The 20,580-nt window shown below is 40.6% G+C and overlaps 1 protein-coding gene across 3 annotated transcripts in view; it reads right to left on the bottom strand.

Moving 5' to 3' along the window:
- Positions 1–20,255, bottom strand: part of LOC127485706 (protein transport protein Sec24B) — a 150,175-nt gene extending 129,920 nt beyond the window's left edge. For 2 of the 3 annotated variants that reach the window (XM_070067688.1, XM_070067687.1), the window contains exons 1-2: positions 19,324–20,255; positions 18,289–18,358 (exon numbers count right to left, since the gene is read on the bottom strand). In XM_070067688.1, the coding sequence (XP_069923789.1) occupies positions 18,289–18,343 (55 nt within the window). In that variant the 5' untranslated portion in view covers positions 18,344–18,358; positions 19,324–20,255. The remainder of the gene's footprint in view (positions 1–18,288; positions 18,359–19,323) is intronic. The other variant, XR_011385889.1, reaches the window with a different exon arrangement.
- Between the last annotated feature and the right edge of the window lie 325 nt (positions 20,256–20,580).

Below are 20,580 nucleotides of genomic sequence, written 5' to 3'. Positions count from 1 at the left end.
AATAAAGGGGAGAGTGATCCAACATGGGAAGTTAGATACTCAGCAGACTCATAGAATGGCAGATGTCCTAAATAGCACTCTGGCCTCAGAATCAGCCCTAAAGGCACTCGGATCTGGCTGAAAAGCTCATGAGAGTATTTCAGGCATGGAAAGCCAAGACACTCTGGCAAAAAGATCTCTGTGAGTGAGATCCCAGTGGAAAGAACAGGTCTTCAAAGAGGGAGGTGCCTTTCTCTGAAGGGAGGAGAGAACCTCCACTTTGACTATGACCGTGTCTAAACAAGATAAGAGTCGGAGAACTGAAGGGGCTTCCATAGCCTTGGAAACTCATGACTGGTGCATAGGGAGATTACTGATGCCATAAACAGGAGTGTCAATTTGTAAAGTCAACAACAGGAGTCACTGTGCACTTACTCCTCATGTAGGATCTCTGTCCTTAATGTGCTGTACACTGAGGCTTAATGCTATAACGAGTACTCAAACAGTATATTTCACTTTGTGTTTCTATGGGGGTGCAAACGATTGAAATCTTTACTTAATGTACACTAAACTGATCTTCTGTAAAAAAAAAAAAAGAAATTATCAATTCCCAACTTGACTCTCACTGGGATTAAACATGACAATAGGACTGATCTGATTTCATCATCATTTAAAAAAATCATCTATTATTTTTCACTTTATGTTTCTGTGTGGGAGCAAACTGTTGAAATCCTTACCTAAGGTATACTAAGCTGATCTTCTGTATATTAAGATAATCAAAAATGAATCTTGATGTGAATGGAAGGGGAGAGGGAGTGGGAAAGGGGAGGGTTGTGGGTGGGAGGGACGGTATGGGGGGGGAAGCCATTGTAACCCATGAGTCGTACTTTGGAAATTTATACTCATTAAATAAAAGATAAAAAAAAAAAGAATACTATACCACAGTAAGAAACAATGAAATCCAGTCATTTGCAACACAATGGAGGAATCTGGAACACTTCATGCCGAGTGAAATAAGCCAGTTTCAAAGGGACAAATACCATATGTTCTCCCTGACCAGTGACAACTGACTGAACACAAAAAAGGAAACCTGTTGAAGTGAAATCGACACTATGAGAAACGGTGACTTGATCAGCATAGCCCTGACTGTTAATGAACAACTTAATACATTATCCCTCTTAGTAGTTATTTTGTCTGTTCTACTTAATATGACTGGTTTAATTCTGTAATTAATACACAGTTATTCTTAAGTGTTGAAATTTAACTGAAATGTGATCCCTGTTAAACATAAGAGTGGGAATAAGAGAGGGAAGAGATGTACAATTTGGGACATGCTCAAGCTGACTTGCCCCAAATGGTAGAGTTAGAAACATACCAGGGGACTCCAATTTAATCCCATCAAGGTGGCATGTACCAATGCCATCTCACTAGTCCAAGTGATCAATTTCAGTTCACAATTGATCATAATGAAAGGACTAAGAGTCAAATGGAGCACATAAACAAGTCTAGTACCTGCTAATGCTAACCGATAGAATAAATAAAGGGGAGAGTGATCCAACATGAGAAGTGGAATACATAGCAGACTCATAGAATGGCGGATGTCCTAAACAGCACTCTGGCCTCAGAATCAGCCCTAAAGGCATTCCGATCTGGCTGAAATGCCCATGAGAGTATTTCAGGCATGGAAAGCCAGGACACTCTGGAAAAAAAAAAAAACACCTAAATGAAAGATCTCTGTGAGTGAGATCCCAGTGGAAAGAACAGGTCTTCAAAGAAGGAGGTACCTTTCTCTGAAGGGAGGAGAGAACCTCCACTTTGACTATGACCTTGTCTAAACAAGATAAGAGTTGGAGAACTGAAGGGGCTTCCATAGCCTTGGAAACTCATGACTGGTGCATAGGGAGATTACTGATGCCATAAACAGGAGTGTCAAGTTGCAAAGTCAACAACAGGAGTCACTGTGCACTTACTCCTCATGTAGGATCTCTGTCCTTAATGTGCTGAACATTGAGGCTTAAAGCTATAACGAGTACTCAAACAGTTTATTTCACTTTGTGTTTCTATGTGGGTGCAAACTGCTGAAATCTTTACTTAATGTACACTAAACTGATCTTCTGTTAAAAAAAAAATTATCAATTCCCAACTTGACTCTCACTGGGATTAAACATGACAATAAGTCTGATCTGATTTCATCATCATTTAAAAAATCATCTATTATTTTTCACCTTATGTTTCTGTGTGGGAGCAAACTGTTGAAATCTTTACTTAATGTATGCTAAACTGATCTTCTGTATATAAAGAGAATTGAAAATGAATCCTCATGTGAATGGAAGGGGAGAGGGAATGGGAAAGGGGAGGGTTGCGGATGGGAGGGACGTTATGGGGGGGAAGACATTGTAATCCATAAGCCGTACTTTGGAAATTTATATTCATTAAATAAAAGTTAAAAAAAAAAACTTAATCCCAGGATTACTCAAAAGCAATCAGAAACAAATCCACAAGCTAAAGAAAACACTATGTGACATGAATCAAACATTTTTCCATGCAATTCAGATTTTAATGAGAAATTAAAATGAAATATTAGAAATGAACAATTCAATAGAGCAAATAAAAAATGTGATGGACAGCCTTAAGAGCAGACATGACAAGGCAGAAGAAAGAACATCCAAGCAAGAAGACAAATCTGTGGAAATCTTACAGTCAGACCAAAGAAAATATAAAACTTAAAATCAGTGTTGGAGAATTATGGGACATTATCAAATACTGGTCATAGGAGTTCCTAAAAGTGTGGAAATAGAGAATGGACTAGAAAGCCTACTTAAGGAAATAATTACAGAAAACTTTCTCAATTTGGAGGAAGAGGGGACGTCCAAGTAGAGGAAGCACATAGAAGTCCTAACAGACATGACCAGAAAAGATTGTTACCATGGCATATTGTAGTAAAACTTTGTACAGTAAAACATAAAGAAAAGATTCTAAAATGTACACTATAAAAACACCAGATTACTTTCAGAGGATCTCCAGTCGGACTCAAATCTGACTTCTCATCAGAAACCCTACCAGCTAAAAGAGAATGGCTAGATATAGTCCAAGCCTTAAAAGAAAAAACTGTCAACCCAGAATACTGTACCCTGTAAAGCTCTCATTTATGAATGAAGGTGAAATAAAGACCTTCCATAACACAAATTGAAACAATTTGTCACCATTTGTCTGGCCTTACAAAAGGTGCTGAAGGATGTGCTACAAACAGAAACACAGAAAGAGAACTGATATCTATAGAACTGTTCACCCCACAGTTGCAGAATACACATTCTTCTCATCAGTGCATCGAGCTTTCTCTAGAATAGACCATATGTTAGGCTGTAAAGCAAGTGTCAGTACATTCAAAAAAATCAAAATCATACAATGCATCTTCTCTAACCCCATTGGAGTGATGTTGGAAATCAACAACTCAGGAATCTCTAGAACATATGCAAACACATGGAGACTCAACAACATGGTCTTGAATGAACAGTGGGTCACAGAAGAAACTATAAAAGAAATTAAAAAATTTCTGGAAACAAATGAAGATGACAATAGGTCATATATTATGGGATACAGCAAAAACAGTGTTAAGAGGGAAGTTTAATGGTGCCTATGTGAAGAAATTGGAAGAGTATCAAAAAAAATGAGCTATCAGTGCACCTCAAGGACCTGTAAAAAGAGCAACATACCAAACACAAAATTAGGAGGAAAGATAGAGAACAAAATTGAAATAAATAAAAAGATAAGCAAAATTAAGAGTTTTTTGAAAAAATAAACAAAATTGGTACACCATGGGCCCAACCAAAAAAAAAGAGAGAGAGAGAGAAGACCCAAAATAATAAAATCAGAAATGAAAAAGGAAATGTAAGAACAGATACTCCAGAAATAAGAATCATCATCAGTAATTACTACAAAGACTTGTATGCCAACAAATTGGGAAACCTAGAAGAAATGGATATATTCCTAGACACATACAATCTACTAAAATTGAGTCATGAAGATATAGAAAACCTAAACAGACCAATAACAAAGACAGACATTGAATCAGTAATAAAGACACCCTCGTCAAAGAAAAGCCCAGAACAGGATGGCTTCACTTCTGAATTCTACCAGACATTTTAAAAAGAACTAATTCAAATTCTTCTCAAGCTATTCAAAAGAATTGAAAGGGAAGGAATCCTCACAAACTCCTTCTATGAAGCCTGTATTACCTTAATTCTTAAGCCAGAAAAAGATATGAGAGAGAACTACAGACCAATGTCCCTGATGAACATAGATGCAAAAATCCTCAATAAAATATTGGCTAATCAAATCCAATAACACAACAGAAAGATCATTCACCTGGACCAAGTAGGATTTATCCCAGGGGTAGTTCAACATTTGCAAATCAATGAATGAGATACATCACATCAACAAATTGAAGAACAAAAACCATATTCCTAATAGATGCACAGAAACGATTCAATAAAATACACATCCTTTCATGATGAAAACCATAAGCAAATTGAGTGCAGGAACATTTCTGACCATAATCAAAACTATGACAAACCCATGGCCAGCACCCTATTGAATAGGAAAAAACTGGATGCATTCCCCCTGAGATCTGGAACCAGACAACGATGCCCATTCTCTCATTGCTAGTTAATCTAGTCCTGGAAGTTTTAGCCAGAGCCATCAGGCAATAAAAAGAAATCAATGGTATACAAATTGGAAAGGAGGAAATCAAACTATCCCTATTTGCAGATGACATGATTCTATATAGGGGATCTAAAAGACTCAACGAGAGACTATTGGATCTCATAAAAAAGTTTGGTAAAGTGGCAGGATTTAAAATAAACACAGAAAAATCAATAGCCTTTGTATATACAAACAATGTCATGGCTAAGAAACAGATTTTAAGATCAGTCCCTTCCACAATAGCTCCAAAAAGAATGAAATACCTTGGAATAAATGTAACCAAGGATATCAAAGATATCTATGATCAAAATTACAAAACACTAAAGAAAGAAATAGAAGACACTAAAAAATGGAAAATCTTCCATGTTCACAGATTGGAATAATCAACATCATCAAAATGTCCAAAAGCAATTTACAGATTAATATGATCCCATTCAAAATACCAATAACATTCTTCGCATATCTAGAAAAAATGATACTAAAATTCATATCGAAAAACAAGAGACCCTGAGTAGCTAAAGCTATCTTATACAACAAAAAGCTGGAGGCATTACAATATCTGATTTCAAGACATCCTACAGGGCAATTATAATCAAAACATCCTGGTACCAGCACCAAAACAGAATTATAGACCAATGGAACAGAATAGAAACTCCAGAAATCAATACAAGCATCTACAACCAATTTATCTTTGAAAAAGGAGCTAATATCAATCCCTGGAGCAAGAACAGTCTCTTTAACAAATGGTACTGCAGGAACTGGAACTCCACATGCATAAGTATGAAACTAGACTGACACATTACATCTTACACAAAAATTCACGCAAAATGAATCACAGACCTAAATCTATGACCTGATACCATCAAATTACTATGGAAAAACTCTGCAAGACATTGGCATAGGCAAAGACTTATTGAAAAAGACCCCAGAAGCACATGGAATCAAAGCCAAAATTGACAAATGGGATTACATCAAGCTGATAAGCTTCTGCTCTGCAAAAGAAATACTCAGCAAAGTAAAGATGCAACTGATGGAATGGGAGAAAATATTTGCAAACTACACAACTGATAAAGGGTTAACATCCAGAATATAAGAGCTCAAGAAATACAACAACAAAACAAATAATCCAGTTAAGAAATGGGCAAATGACATGAACAGGCATTTTTCAAGAGAGGACATTCAAATGGCCAACAGACACTTGAGAAAACGTTCAGGAGCACTAGTCATCAGGGAAATGAAAAGCAAAACCACAATGAGGTTTCACCTCACTCCAGTTAGAATGGCTCTCATAGTAGTGCTGGTGAGGATGTGGTGGAAAAAGGTACCTGGTCCACTGTTGGTGGGAATGTAAACTGGTACAGCCACTGTGGAAAACACTATGGAGGTACCTCAGAAATCTAAATATAGACCTATCATACGACCCAGCCATCCTACTCCTGGGAATTTACCCAAACCAAAAGAAATCAGCATCTTAAAGAATTAGCTGTACCCCCATTTTCATAGCAGCAAAGTTCACAATAGCTAAGATATGGGATCAACCCAGATGTCTATCAACTGTTGACTAGAAAAAGAAATTATGGTGTATATATACTACGGAGTACTACTTAACTGTTTAAGAAAAAAAAAAGAAATATTGTATTTTGCAACAAGATTGATGCAACTGGAAACCATTATATTTAGTGTAAGCCAGTCCCAAAAAGACAGAAATCATGTTTTCCCTCATTCCAGGTAACTAATAGAGTATCTCAAATGTAAGGTATTGGTGTAAAATAGGCATTTTGAGATTCAATGATTATTTATAGCCCTTGCCTCTTCTGTTGATGAACAGTTCTTTTTCTGTTTGTACTATTTGTTGAACTCTTTTACTTAGTGTAGGGTTAACTATATGATTATTAAGTTAACTACAAATAAATCTGTAAAACTTAAGAATGTGAGAAAGAGGAGGAGGAAGGGTTGGAGAGTGGGTAGGAGGGAGGGTGAGGGAGGAAGTATTGCTATGTTCCTAAACCTGTACACATGAAATACATGAAAACTGCATTACTTAAATAATATTTTTTAAAAAGATGCCTGTATTGCATACTGGAGTACCTTGGTTTAATACTGGCCTCCAGCTCCCAATTTCAGCTTCTTGCTAATGCAGTTCCTGAGAAATTGCAGGTGATGGATCATTATTGGGTTACTGCCTCCCATGCGGGAGACCAGGATTGAGTTCCCAGCTCCCCTATTTTGGGCTTTGCAGGTATTTGGGGAATGTCTGGCAGATAGGAACCTATATCAATCAAAGAAATTTTTTAAAAATACTATTTACAGAGAGTTTATTGGAAGGCATTACCAGTAATCTAGAGATGACTTAAAGTATATAAAAGAATATGCCTAGGTTATATAAAAATATATCACTTTCTTTTTTTTTTATTTGACAGGTAGAGTTACAGACAGTGAGAGAGAGAGACAGAGAGAAAGGTCTTCCTTCCATTGGTTCACTCCCCAAATGGCCGCAACAGCTGGAGCTATGCCAATCCAAAGCCAGGAGCCAGGAGCCAGGAGCCTCTTCCTGGTCTCCCATGCAGGTGCAGGGGCCCGAACACTTGGGCCATCCTCCACTGCCCTTCCGGGGCACAGCAGAGAGCTGGACTGGAAGAGAGCAACTGGGACTAGAACCTGGCGCCCATATGGGATGCCAGTGCTGCAGATGGAGGATTAACCTAGTGTGCCACCATGCTGGCCCCAATATATCACTTTCTATAAGGTTCTTGAGCATCTGCAGATTGGGGCATCCACAAGGAGTTCCGGCTTGAACCAATTCCCCCCTCAGATACTGACAGACAACTCTAATTTGGGGGCAAGTGTGGGGAGCAACCCGGACTAGACTAAGTTACTGGAATTAAGACTTATTCTATGCATCTGCTCTCCCACAATATGGCGCTGAGAAGGGAGAAACAGCTTCTATGCAGCTGCCTCCAGTTCAACCAATAAACTGTAGGACCTGCTCCTGATTGGAGGAGAGCAGCGTACTCGGCGTGTGGGTAGCAGAGTTGGGATTGGTGGAAAAGGACTATAAAGGAGGAGAGAGACAACATGCACCAGGAACATCTAAGGGGAACATCTAAGAGGAACACCTGTGCAGCCCCCGAGAGAGCCGGCCGGCAGTGTGCCGCTCCCCCGCGGAAGTGGGGAATGTGGCAGGGGGAACCGCCCTTCCACGGAGGTGGAAGGGACGGTAGCCAAACCGGGAAGGACCAGCAGCCAACCCGGGAAGGACCAGCAGCCAACCCGGGAAGAACCAGCAGCAAACCCGGGGAGGGCCGAGCAGACGAAAGAACAACGCAGGGTCCTGTGTCATTCCTCCATGAAGACGGGGAGCGACAGGCAAGTTATTCTTCAAATAATACCTTGTGAACAAGTATTAGCTATCAGTCAAAAAATCAAGTGCTTTAAATAAATATGGATAAATTTAAAAGGCAATAGATTGCTGTAATTTGGTGACAAAGCCACATATGGGAGCTGGCATTGTGGCATAGCAGATAAAATGCTGCCACCTGTGATGCTGGCATCCCACATGGGTACTAGTTTGAGACCTAGCTACTCCACTTCCACTCCAGCTCCCTAGTAAAGTGCCTGGGAAAGCAGCAGAAGATGCCCTAAGTTCTTGGGCCCCTGCACCCATGTGGGAAACCCTGAAGAAGCTCCCAACTCCTGGCCTCCACCTGTCCCAGCCCTTGCCATCACAGCCATCTAGGGAAAGAACCAGCAGATGGAAGATCTCCCTCTTCTTCTTTCTCCTTCCCCCTCTAATTTTGCCTTTCAAATAAGTAATTCTTTATTTAAAAAAAAAAGCCTCATATGAGGATCTGGAATCAAAGAACGATATTGTAACTAGAAGGCTTAAAAAAAGAAAAAGTGGTTTGGGGCCAGCAATGTGGTGCAGCACGTAAAGATGCAGCTTATGACTCCAGCATCCCATATTGGAGTACCTGTTCAAGTTCCAGTTGCTCTGCTTCCAATCTAACTCCCTAATAATGTGCCTGGGAAGGCTTCAGCTGCCAGAAGTACTTGGGACCCTGCTACTGATGTGGGAAACCAGGAAAGAGTCCTGGCAGCTCCAGTCTTCAGTCTGGCCCAGCCATGCCTGTTGCAGCCATTTGGGGAGTGAGCCAGCACTGGAAGATCTCCATCACTCTGCCTTTCAAATAAACAACAACAACAAAAATCTCATTAAAAAAAAAGTGCCTTTAAGAAAAAGGATGAACGAAGTGTCAATTTTCTCATGAACACTACCATGCTCAGCTACATGATGCAAGTCCCAGCTTTCCAGCACTACCATTGTGACCACATGTCCTTTTTGCTGAAACACTACAACCTTTTAGTGCAGGAGTAGGGAAACTTTCTCCTGGCAAGGGCCATTTGGATATTCATAACATCACTCACAAGTCATACAAAAGTGTCAACTTAAAAATCAGCCTGCTAGAGATGTATTGAATTTTGAATGCTCCCTGTGGTTGCCTTGGCAGGGCCAGAATAAATGAATCTGCAGGCCTGATACTGCCCACAAGCCAGAAATTCCCCACCCCTGCTTTAGAGAGATAATAAACTAATAGTCATTTCTGGACTCTGTCACTGATTTTTAGCAATATTTCTAGGGCAGAAGTTTGAAGATAAGGTCTGTGTTAACAAGTGGAAGGTTCCTCTAGACATAGCAACTTGGATGACAGTGGGAACTGGACTCATAGGAATTTTCTCACAGTGTCCCATAGAATCCTAAGGCCCAATGGAGATGACTTATGGGCCACCATGACATAAAGGAATGGGCAGCAGAAAGGAAGAGTTGTAGGGTTTTGGCTTCCGTCCTCCTAGGTCAACAAGTGTAGCAACCTAACATTGTGTCCAATTTCATCTACCGGGGTTTCTCATAAGACTTCACTTGTCCAAAGATTCAACTTCTAAGGAAAATGTTGTAAAACCCCTGACCTGCTTGATCTACAGGATGTGTCTGGGCTTCTCTATGCATGCTGATTCACAAGGTCCTCAAAGGAAATAGTTAAAATACATGCAGCTCAGGGCAGCAGTGCATGTAAAGAGAGGAACCACAGGAAAAGTCCTCAACAAAGCCAAGGCTTCAGACCTTCATCATCATCATCATCATCATCATTGATCATCAACTTTTATAGAGAATCTTCCATAGAGAGGTCTACAATGAGCCCCAAATATACACAAATACAAACCAGAGTCAAGCCAAAGAGCTCCAAACTGTGACTGGTAGACTCAACCCACTCCCTTGGCAAGTAGAATACAATTATATCATGGGACTTCTTACCACTTAGCAGGTATCAGGATCTGCCCATGAAAGTCATGCGTTCTTTGACCCTCTTAACCCACTTGACCCCCAATCACATAGACAACTATCTTCAGAAAGACAGTTATTTAAGAATCTTGTTTCCATTCCAACTTTCCCTTCTCTGATCTTGTGCTATAATTGTTTTAGAAAGTTCACTTAGGAGTCCCAGAACTTACAAGCATTTTTGGCATGGCTCTAAGTTAAAGGTTCGTTTTTATGTATTGTTTGTAAAAATCACTTTTATCTTATGATCACATAATATATATCTAAAAAATTCCAGCAAGATTCTAGAGCCTATGAGGCCACAAATTGAGAGTTTTGGAATTACTGGAAGGACAAAAAACTCACCTTTGACAACTCTCAGAGCTGACCTAAGATACAGGAATGCCAGGTAAGGAACTTGTCCACTTTCATGACACATTTAATCATAGCAAATTAAGGCTAAAAAGGGAGCCACAATGCAGTTTTAATGGAGAATTTCTCTGGCTCCCTATTGTTCAGAATTACATTATTATAAAAATTCTAAAATACCAGGCTTTTTAAGCATGGTAGTACAGGAGATATAATTCTGAGAGACTAAGAAATACAGGTGACATTTTCCTCCCCTCTTTTACTCTTCTAATATGTGAACTCTTTGGTTATAAAAAGAGGAAACAATAGGCCCTTCTTCCACCTTACCTGACTGCTTTTAGTTAACTACATCATTACTTTCTATATACCTAAATGTACAAACAAGAGCTGGCTACAACTCACACAATTTACTCAGCCACTTATTCTAAATGTGAAAATTGTGTTTAAAAAATGTGTCAGCCACATTTAAATTCCAAAAATGAAAATGTTGCACACATAATCCAAGAGACCAATGCTTCTAAAATCAATATGCAAATAAACAGACACCATTTTTGCCTTCTTGGCAAATAAGATCTACCCCCACTAAACATGTCTTTACGGCAAAAAGAAAAATTTAGAAATAGGACTACGAAAAGCAGTAAGAGATGAAACAAAGAAAGCAATTTAACTATCATATTAGGTACCAGCTGAAGGTGAAAGGGAGACCCCAGATGAAATGATATCAAAAGCACGTTAGCAATTTGAAGTGACTCTATATACTCAGAAATTATAAAAGGGAAGCACCCAATCCTGAACTTGTAAATTCAATTACATTTAGTTCATTTATTCTGGCTTTTGGAATTCTATCCAAAATTCAGATCTGTAAATTTATCTACTAAATAACAAATGTCTTCAAGTAGTTTGAATGTAAAACTTACTAGATTCTTTTAAATGTCTTAAAGCTGATAGGACACTCTAGTTTTCAAATATGTTGAAGAAATTTGCTTCTACCATTAATCTCTTCAATTGCAAAGACAGGTCAAGACATAGAAATCAAGTAGGGATTCAGCTGGGAAGGAGCTGCAAGAATAGGGAAAGTCCTGCCATTCAGCTCAGTTCTTCCTCTTTGTGGGCACAAAGTAGAGGCACCTGCCATCTCATGGTCTTTTCTCAGGGAATCTTAGCATTTAGATGACTCACAAAATGGTCACTGAAGAAGACAGAGATGATGCTAAATAATGCTCAATTTTAATTTGTGATTTCCACTTTAGTATTATACTCTTCTGTATTACTTTCTTTTTTATTTTAATTATCTATTTGAAAGGCAGAGGGAAAGAGAAATACAGAGTCAAAGAGATAACTCCCACCCACTGGTTCAACCCCAAATGCCTGCAACAGATCTTGCATCAGCTGATTCATCCTCCAATTATTTGCAATACCGAGAATTAGGTCTAGGCAAAGCAAGGAACCTGGAACTCAATCCAGGTCTCCTATATAGGGGCAGAGACCCAAGTAGTTGAACCATCATCTGCTGCTTTGCAGGATGGACGGTCTCAGGAAGTTGTACTGGAAGCAGAGGAGCCAGTACCCAAACCTGGTCACTCGGATATGAGATGTAGGTATCTCAAGTGACACCCTAAATGCTGCACCAAATGTTTGCCCAAGACACTGGGTTTTTAAAGCCATGTAGTTGATTTTGCACAATTACATAACAATTGGAAGCAGAGTAGTTTATCAGGACTCCCAGAGGCTACTTGTACCTACACATTCTTCAAATGAGCTAGAAGGAATCTAATGCTGTGCAGAATTTATAGCCTTCTCTTAAATAATTTCCAGCTCATGGAAGAATAGAACTACTAGGCTGAGAGAGGGAAACGTATCTGAAGAATTAGTTTCTTAATTACTTACAGATAAGAAAAGCTAAGAAATAAATACATGGTTTCAAGAGGCAATTTGTCCTTCAGGGAACAGGGTATTTTGCCAGCCATCACTACTGGATCACCTGAGTGTTACATCCCAATGTCTTTACTCATTGGGACCTACACAATTTAATATGAATGCTTGGAGGTACTGGGATGTTACACTGTAGCATTTGGCCTTACAAGAGAAGAACACCTGCTATTCTCATTTAAGTAACATTCACAATATTTAATTTGCCTTATTTCTGCAAACTGTTTCTGATTATTCTTTACCTCATATAAGTGAAATCTATACATTATCATCCTTTTACTTGATATACTTTTTGTATTCATTGTGCAATTTGTTAGGGGAAAAAATGCAGGGTAAATAAAAATCATGTTAGGAAATACAGGTATTCTATGATAAATTTATATCAGTGAGGTAATTTAAAGTTCTTCTTAAATGAGGGGACATAATGGACAATCTTAGAGCTATCATTAACAATGATTTCCAAAAACCGAGAAGATGCCATAAAGTCAGTACTCAGGGGCTCTATCACTCACATTTATGAATGGGAGGTACTTTTGTTTGCCTGCATTTACTTGTATTTTACATACAATCATTTGCATAGACTTGGAGGGCATACAAGGATATCCCAAGTTCTCTAGTGTATCTTTTGTTGTCTCTAACTAAACTTTCCAGAGGACACAGCTATGTCAATTTGACAGTTATCATGCAATGTGCAGGTCCGGCAGTTCTGTTCCATACCACAGACATTCAACATAAATCTATTTTCAGGAGAAAAGTAGAATGCATCCTTCTCATCATTTCTGTCTCAACAACCTTCTCCATAGCAAAAGTTTTTTTTTTTTTCTGTATGTGTGTGTGTGTGCACTTGTTTTAGTTGCAGTATCATTATAAGTAGAACAAGATTCACTGTACCTTTATCCACCCATAAATTCTTGGAAAGCCAAAAGCCAAGTGAGGCTATGCAAGTCAACATTTTATTAGTTACTAGAGCTTTTATTTTTCATCAGAAGCCAGATTTCCCACTACTATGAATTTCAAAAGAGAAGTATACATTTCTTTTTCCTCCCAATGGAAAAAAAATCTGTAGTATTTACAAAATAAAAATGCTAACTTGTCATGTGCTTCAAATTATATTATGCTTTTTCTGAGCTGTACTTGTCACACCTGTATATTCATGTCACTTCAAAATAACCATAATCCTCTTTGATATGCAACTCCATGAGGGTAGATATTGAGTTGACCTTGAACATCAGCACTTTCCTTATTTTCTAGTGCAGTACTTGGTATATTTATGGTAGGCTTTTCAGCTATAGAGAACTGACAAATGTGCTTCACAGACCATTACTGTACATCATTCCTATTCTGGAGATATGAAAATAGTCTCAAAAAGTTGTTCTTGGAAATAATCCACCCAAGATTGTATAGCATATTAATGACAAAGCCAGGATCAGAACTTTGGATTCTTTAGTCCCCATTCCCATTCTCTATTACACAACAGAGGGTCTTACATCTAATACCCTGGACAGCAACATGACTGATAAATACCGTACAGACCTTTGTGGTCTAAACTCCATTTGGTAGGCTGCCTGGCTCCCACTGCTCTTTATCAGTTGGAACATGTGAACTCTTCCAGAAATATGCCTGGGTTATACATACTTTATGCAGGACTCAAAACACAGAACCCAAAACAGAATTCTACAGCCATAGCAAAGAGTCATTCTCTCACATCAGAGTCAAATTTTACATCAGCCAAGCCACCAATGCCAATGGAATTTCTATGGCTCAGCTACTGCTAAATCAAATATTCTGCTAAACAGAGCTTCAATTTGTATCTTCAAAAATTATGTGGGAGTTTCCTAAAGGCAAACACATTTAAAAATAGAGCTTCTCCTGGGCACATGAAAAAAGAAAATGGGAATATTTTGGGGGTGACACAGAAGATCTACAACTGTGTTGTGGGGATAGTTGTCCAACTATAAATTTACTTAAAATGGATAAATATTATGTTATACTTCAATAAAGCTGTTAAAACCTAGGTCTGACAATGAGGTAGATACATAATGTCTTGTAAACATCTCATATGAAAAACTGTAAAGACATTCTTTACTATCCCCATGCTACTTCAGTTGCTATATTTAAAAGGTCAAAATTCTTCTATGTGATTTTGGCAAAAAATAATGTAGGAACTAACAGAAATACCTGTAAAGAACCAAATTTCACTGAGATAGCAGCAAGAGAGATACTGACATGTATGATTATCTGCATAAATAAACTACAGATGTACTAGTTTAATTAACCATAGTGTTTTAGCCCAAAACCTGCCATTAATAAGCCACTGGGTTTTGAACAAGTTTTATAACATCTCAAGTCTCATTGTTCCCATTTATATCATGTGTCTCTGTGGACTAGATTAGAATTAAATGGTACACAGTACCAGAATACCAATGGTTATCTAATGAACAGCTAGTAATATGTTAGATTGTCCAAGTATTATCACCTTATAAGCAAAGTATTATTGGCCATTTTTTGCAAATGAAGAAACTGGAAAATAGAGAATCTCACTAGTTTGGGCAGGATCAGTTATTTAGGAGCAGATGTGGAATTCCAATCCAAGATTACCAGCTCTAAAACATACCTTTATTGCTTTGTTTTTTTTAAAGATTTGCTAATTTGAAAGTCAGAGTTACAGAAAGCTTTTTCATCTGCTGGTTCACTCTCCAGATGGCCACATATGGTCAGGGCTTGACCAGGTCAAAGCCAAGAGCCAGGAGCTTCTTCCAGGTTTCCTAAGTGGGCAGCAGGCACCCAACATTTGGGCCATCTGCTGCTGCTTTCCCAGGCCATTAGCAGAGAGCCAGATCAGAAGTGGGGCAGCAGGGGCCGGCACTGTGGCATAGTGGGTAAAGCCACCACCTGAAGTGCCGGCATCCCATATGGGCACCAGTTCAAGTCCTGGCTTCTCCACTTCTGATCCAGCTCTCTACTATGGCCTGGGAAAGCAGTGGAAGATGGCCCAAGTCCTTGGGTCCCTGCACTCAGGTAAGAGACCTGGAAGAAGCTCCTGGCTCCAGATTGACCCAGCTCTGGTCATTGCAACCAATTGGGGAGTGAAGCAGCTGATGGAAGATCTTGGTATCTCTCGCTCTCTCTCACTCTCGATCTCTCTCTCACACTCTGACTTTCAAATAAAAAATTTAAAAAAAAAAAAGTGTAGCAGCAGGGACATGAACTGGTGCCCATATGGAATGCCAGCGTCATGGGTGGATGCTTTACCTGCTATGCCTCAGCGCTGGCCCTTCACTCTTATTCTCATTAAACTTTGGGCTTTTGAGTTTGTCAGATATGGGCATGAATCCTTGCCTTTAGTATGTTAAGTTAATCACTTCCTTCAAGTACCAGTTTCCTCATCTGTGAAATGACATTATCAATACTTTACTCATTTAGCAGTTGGGAAAATTATAGTGTCTCCTGTAAATAGAAGACATCCAGTAAAGTGTCTTTCTCATCCCCCTGCTGCAGAGCTACCTTCCTGTGTATTTTTTTTTTATTTATAAAATCTATGATTCCCTTACAGCCTACCTGCATAAACCTCACTGGAGTTGAATTCTATCAAAAGCAATTGTAACAAACATAAACACACAGTGCTATTTCTTCAGAATTGGTCTCTGGCTTTGTGATGCAGACTGTCAACAAGAGTGTCAACTTCAAGGGGTGGGCATCTGTCCACAGGAACTGAGCTGAGGTCACAGACTTGTCTCTCTCTGCCCTACAAACAGATGTCTGGGTGACGACTCAGTTGCTGCAAACCAAGGTTACAGTAAACCTAGGGGGAAGTGCCCAGTCTCCTTTCTAATCCTCTTGGCCAGCCATTCATTCTCTAAGACAATGCCTTACTGACTGACCATAACTTAAAATAACTAGTTTCCCCCAGTATACTATTTTCAACAAAATGCCTTTATTTGCATGATTCAGATTATTCCACAGGCCAAAGGAAGTGTTTATGCAATAGAGGTTTGTCAGCAACAAATTGGTTTGATTCTGTGTCACGGAATGCACACCTTCCAGAGGTTACCTCGCAACTTGCCAAGTAAACCCTGATGCAATGTGGGCCTCTAGTGGTAGCAAGAAAGTAAAGCAGCTGCTAGTGAGAGCCAACAAAAAAAGCCAAGAAAGTCACCCTTCATTATTATGTTGACGTGTTGATGTGAAACTAGTTCAAAATAATCTTCCATGATAAAGTAAATTCTAAATGTAACAGCTTTCTTCCAGATCACAAGCTCGTCTTCAATAACTAGCCTAACTAAACATTGTGCAGCATTTACATCTTTTTCAGAAAATTGAAGTCAGTGTTAGGGGTCTCACTATTCTACTTTATACCAAGTTCACTAAGAATTATAACAATTATAAACACTAGCTACTTTTCATACAGCTAGTAAAAGCTACCATACACACACACACACACACAATGCTGGACTCTAATTGGTGTGATCAGTGAAGTCCTCTACCAACTGTCCTGGGAATTTAAATAATCCCCACAGGCTGATGAGGCTGTTGTGAGTTAATTCCTGCACTAGAAAAGTGCCTTCCTTGAATATCTGACTTCTGAGGTCTTTTCCAACTTAAAACAAGTAAGAATGAATCCTACAATGTCAAGTGTTAACTCTTTGTTTTCCTGTTACTTGGTGCATGTCTTCTGATCAAAAGTCTTACTTAAAAATTACAGCTCCATTATGATTAACAACATAGTAGAATATACACAGTAAAAATTTTATGATGTACAAGCTGGAGTTGGCACTTAAAATTTAACATGGTGCTTGGTTGGGCTATATCAAAACAAGTTATTAAGGGGAAAGAAAACAATCTCAGACTATGAAAAAACTACAGGAACTAGCCTTTCCATACACACCCATGCATGGCTTAAAGACAGGGATACATTCTGAGAATTACACTGTTAAGCATTGTTCTACCAACATCAGAGTGTACGTAGACAAACCAGGATGGCTGGTCGTTGTCACTAGGCAATGTACCCTTATGGTATATGTGGTCCAGCATTCACTGAAACATCACTATATAATTCATGGCATTTTAAATATCTATCATGTTCCTAACATTAAAAGAAACACTTTACATGTGTGATAAAAGAAACTGAATTGTCCATAAATAAACCAACAGCATTTATCTGAAATAAACATCTCAAGACATCTCATAGGAGTGTTAGTTAATGTCTTGTCTCTGTTGACTTCACTAGATTTTCCCAATGGCCGTATTCCAAGAGTTTTTAAATGTTAGTTTGACAGATGACCACCAAACTTCAAAGGTCTATGAAGGAAGATTTCATGGGTATTATTGACTGATAGGTCTCTGTCCTTCTCACATGCTGTCTTTATACAGTTCCCTGAAGCTACACAGAAAAACGGTAAACACACAAGAAGCTCTTCAGAGAAGTCACTGTGAATGAAATGGTTTGTAGTGAGAAGCTCCAGATAAAGAATTAATTTGCTTTTAGTCCTTAGCTTTAGTTATAGGATAGAGAACTTTTCTGTAGACTAGAAAAATGTGGACATGAAAAGTAGGAGGGGATTCCCAATATAATCACATGCCACTGGGCACATAAAAGAAACCTGCATTTAACGCAACATTAGCCACCAAAGCATTTAAATCCAACAGTTCTACAGCCCGCTTTACCACAGATATTTTAAAAAGTTCATACAACTCAAAGAATATTTTTCAATTTGTGAATCTAAGAACTTTTCTCTGTATACATCCTTTTGCCTATATTTTTCCTTCATGATTATCTGTGTCCTTTGCTATACCCCAACAGACTTTAGCATGCTTCTTAAAATAATATTTGAGGCCCTCTTTGCCATCCTTTTGCCCAAGACATGTTGATTTTATTAAAGCAAGTTGGGTCTGCATTCTTTCTTTACTACTATTACAGGTAGACTTGGCAGACTCAAGACCTTTGTTTTAAAATGCTCTGCTCTGGAGACAACCTCGTTAAATAAGTTCCATTTTACCTGCTGGGCAGTTGCACTCTGAAGGTGCTTCTCTTGCAGTTCTTATTTTAGCCATATCTTCATAGGATTTCTGTAAGAAGAGAAGTATTAACAATCATCAGTAGCATTGTAGAGAATTAGGTACTCTCTGGCTGTATGCCTGATTGATCAGCATTTCATAGCCTGCATAACATTACACGTACTTGGACTTTAGTCAAAAGGTAACAGTACCCAAGCCCTAAAAAAAACAAAATGGTCATTGACATGGTATCAGGATTGCTGGATTTGTACAACATTTTTCTCCACTCTTCAACTGCTACCACCCTTCTCCCTTGGCTCAAGCATACACACTCAATGCATAAACCCAGCACTCACATGCTGCAGTTCCAGGTAAGCTGTAGCTTATCAGGAACAGCTAGTCTTTTATATATGAATGTCAAAGGCATTAAGGTGTTGTGTGGCAACCACTGCCACACAGCCTCTCTGCTGGAAAAGTTTTAGAAAACCTGCAAACTCTAAAGCCATCATTAAACACAACATAGGTTCTTTTCAACTCCCAACTGAAAGGACTGCGAATTCCTAAGTACGCCAAGCTCTGTACCCATAACCAAAGATAAAGCTATTTTTTAAAGAATAAAGTTTAAACTCTTAATATGAGAACGTTCAATTGTAAAATGTTTAATCAGAATAATCTCACTTTTAAGAGTGATGACCTTTTTTGTGTATTACTAACACCTATAACCCCAACCTTCTTACCACAGGTGAAGGTTATCAGATGTTAGCTAGACAAGGAAGTCTCCATACAATTAGCAACGCATTTCATTAGGCTACAAAACTAGAACCTTGCCCTTTTAGATCTCCATGCATGTTTAGCCAACATTGAGGAAAAGTGAGTGAAGATGACAGAGACGGAGGCGGCCTTATCCAGGGATGTGCAGACACAAACACAAGCCACAAGGAGCGCAGATGGGCGCCTAACACCGCACACACAGCCAAGCACACAGAATGCCCCCTTTGCAAGATGTTACCCACGCACAGAACACCCCAGCCTCTCACCCCTGAGCCAGAAGGCGCTCCACTTTCTCCTGCACCATGGCCTTGAGCTGATCCTCGGTATCAGACAGCAGAGGAATGGAAGGGGCCCCTTTCGTCGATTCCAGAGCGGCTATCTGCGCCTGGAGGTCGTTGGTTTTCACCCCCAGTACAGACAAGACAGGATGGCCACCACTGACAGGAGGGCTGCCAGGACCGCGCACTGGGGTCCGGCCGCAGCGCAGCGCTGCCCTGCGGGGCTCGCGTCCGCCGGTCTGGGCTCCCGGCCTCCTCCTTTCCCCGTGTGCTTCTTCACCAGCATCGTGGCGGGGTCGGCTGCCTCAGCTTCACCTTCCACCCTCGACCACCTCCAATAATTGTGAAAAGAAGTAAACGGGGAGAGTCCTCCGCAGTTCAGTCCCGGTGGCCGCACAGCTAGCTGGCGCGGGAGCGGGACGCGGAGAGGGACCTCGGCGTGGCTCAGCGTCCGGGCCGCGGGCGAGGACCATCCTCCACCTACTCCCCTCCTCCCAGAAAGGCGTGAAGAGCACCTCCGTCAGGGGACTGGGTGGCGACCGCGTCAAAATCGAAAGGAAGTCCACCGGACACCTCCTCCGAGGTCCCCGGGAGCGGCCGCGCCGGGTCCGAGGGACAGCGGAAGAGGGGCTGCCGCTCGCCCCGCCGCGGAGCGCGGAGCTGTTGCGTTCCCACTACTTGGCCTTATTTCCACCTATTTGGTGTCTTTCCGCACGCCGGCTTGCTTCCCACCTGGACTGGGCTGGAGGCTGGGAGGCCGAGAGACCACGAGAGGGGCGCCAGAGGGCGGTCAGGCAAGAGGAGAGCCAAAGGGCGCGAGCTGCCGCTACCCGCAGTCTCTCCGCGGCTCCTTTGGCTGCCAGCCTTAAATACCCTTCGGGATGCTCCGGTGTGAGTGCGCACGCGGCGAGCGCCTGGGCCCTCCCCCGACCCCCGCCCAGCAGCTCCCGCCGCAGAGCACCCCCGGCGGGAGCCCGCCTCATTATAATATATTCACCTTCGAGCAACGCGAGCGGGGCGGGGCGCCGGAGCCTCCGAGTGGGAGGTCCGTATTAGCATAATATATGCAGATAGCGAGAGCGAACGCCGTGATTGGGTGGGAGCTGGGAGACCCCACCCCCTTCGCCGAGTAACTTAGGCGTCCGCGAAGGCCACCTCGCTCTCCAGGGCCTGGGGCCGGAGCGAGGTTGGCGGTGGAGGAGGCGCCTGCTGCGGCTTGCGACCAGCCTAGCCCAGCGCACCATC

This window comes from Oryctolagus cuniculus, unplaced genomic scaffold (assembly GCF_964237555.1).
Source record: "Oryctolagus cuniculus unplaced genomic scaffold, mOryCun1.1 SCAFFOLD_122, whole genome shotgun sequence".
NCBI lineage: Eukaryota > Metazoa > Chordata > Mammalia > Lagomorpha > Leporidae > Oryctolagus > Oryctolagus cuniculus.
The sequence above is the reverse complement of the archived record's forward strand: the minus strand, read 5'-3'. Positions and strand labels throughout refer to the sequence as shown.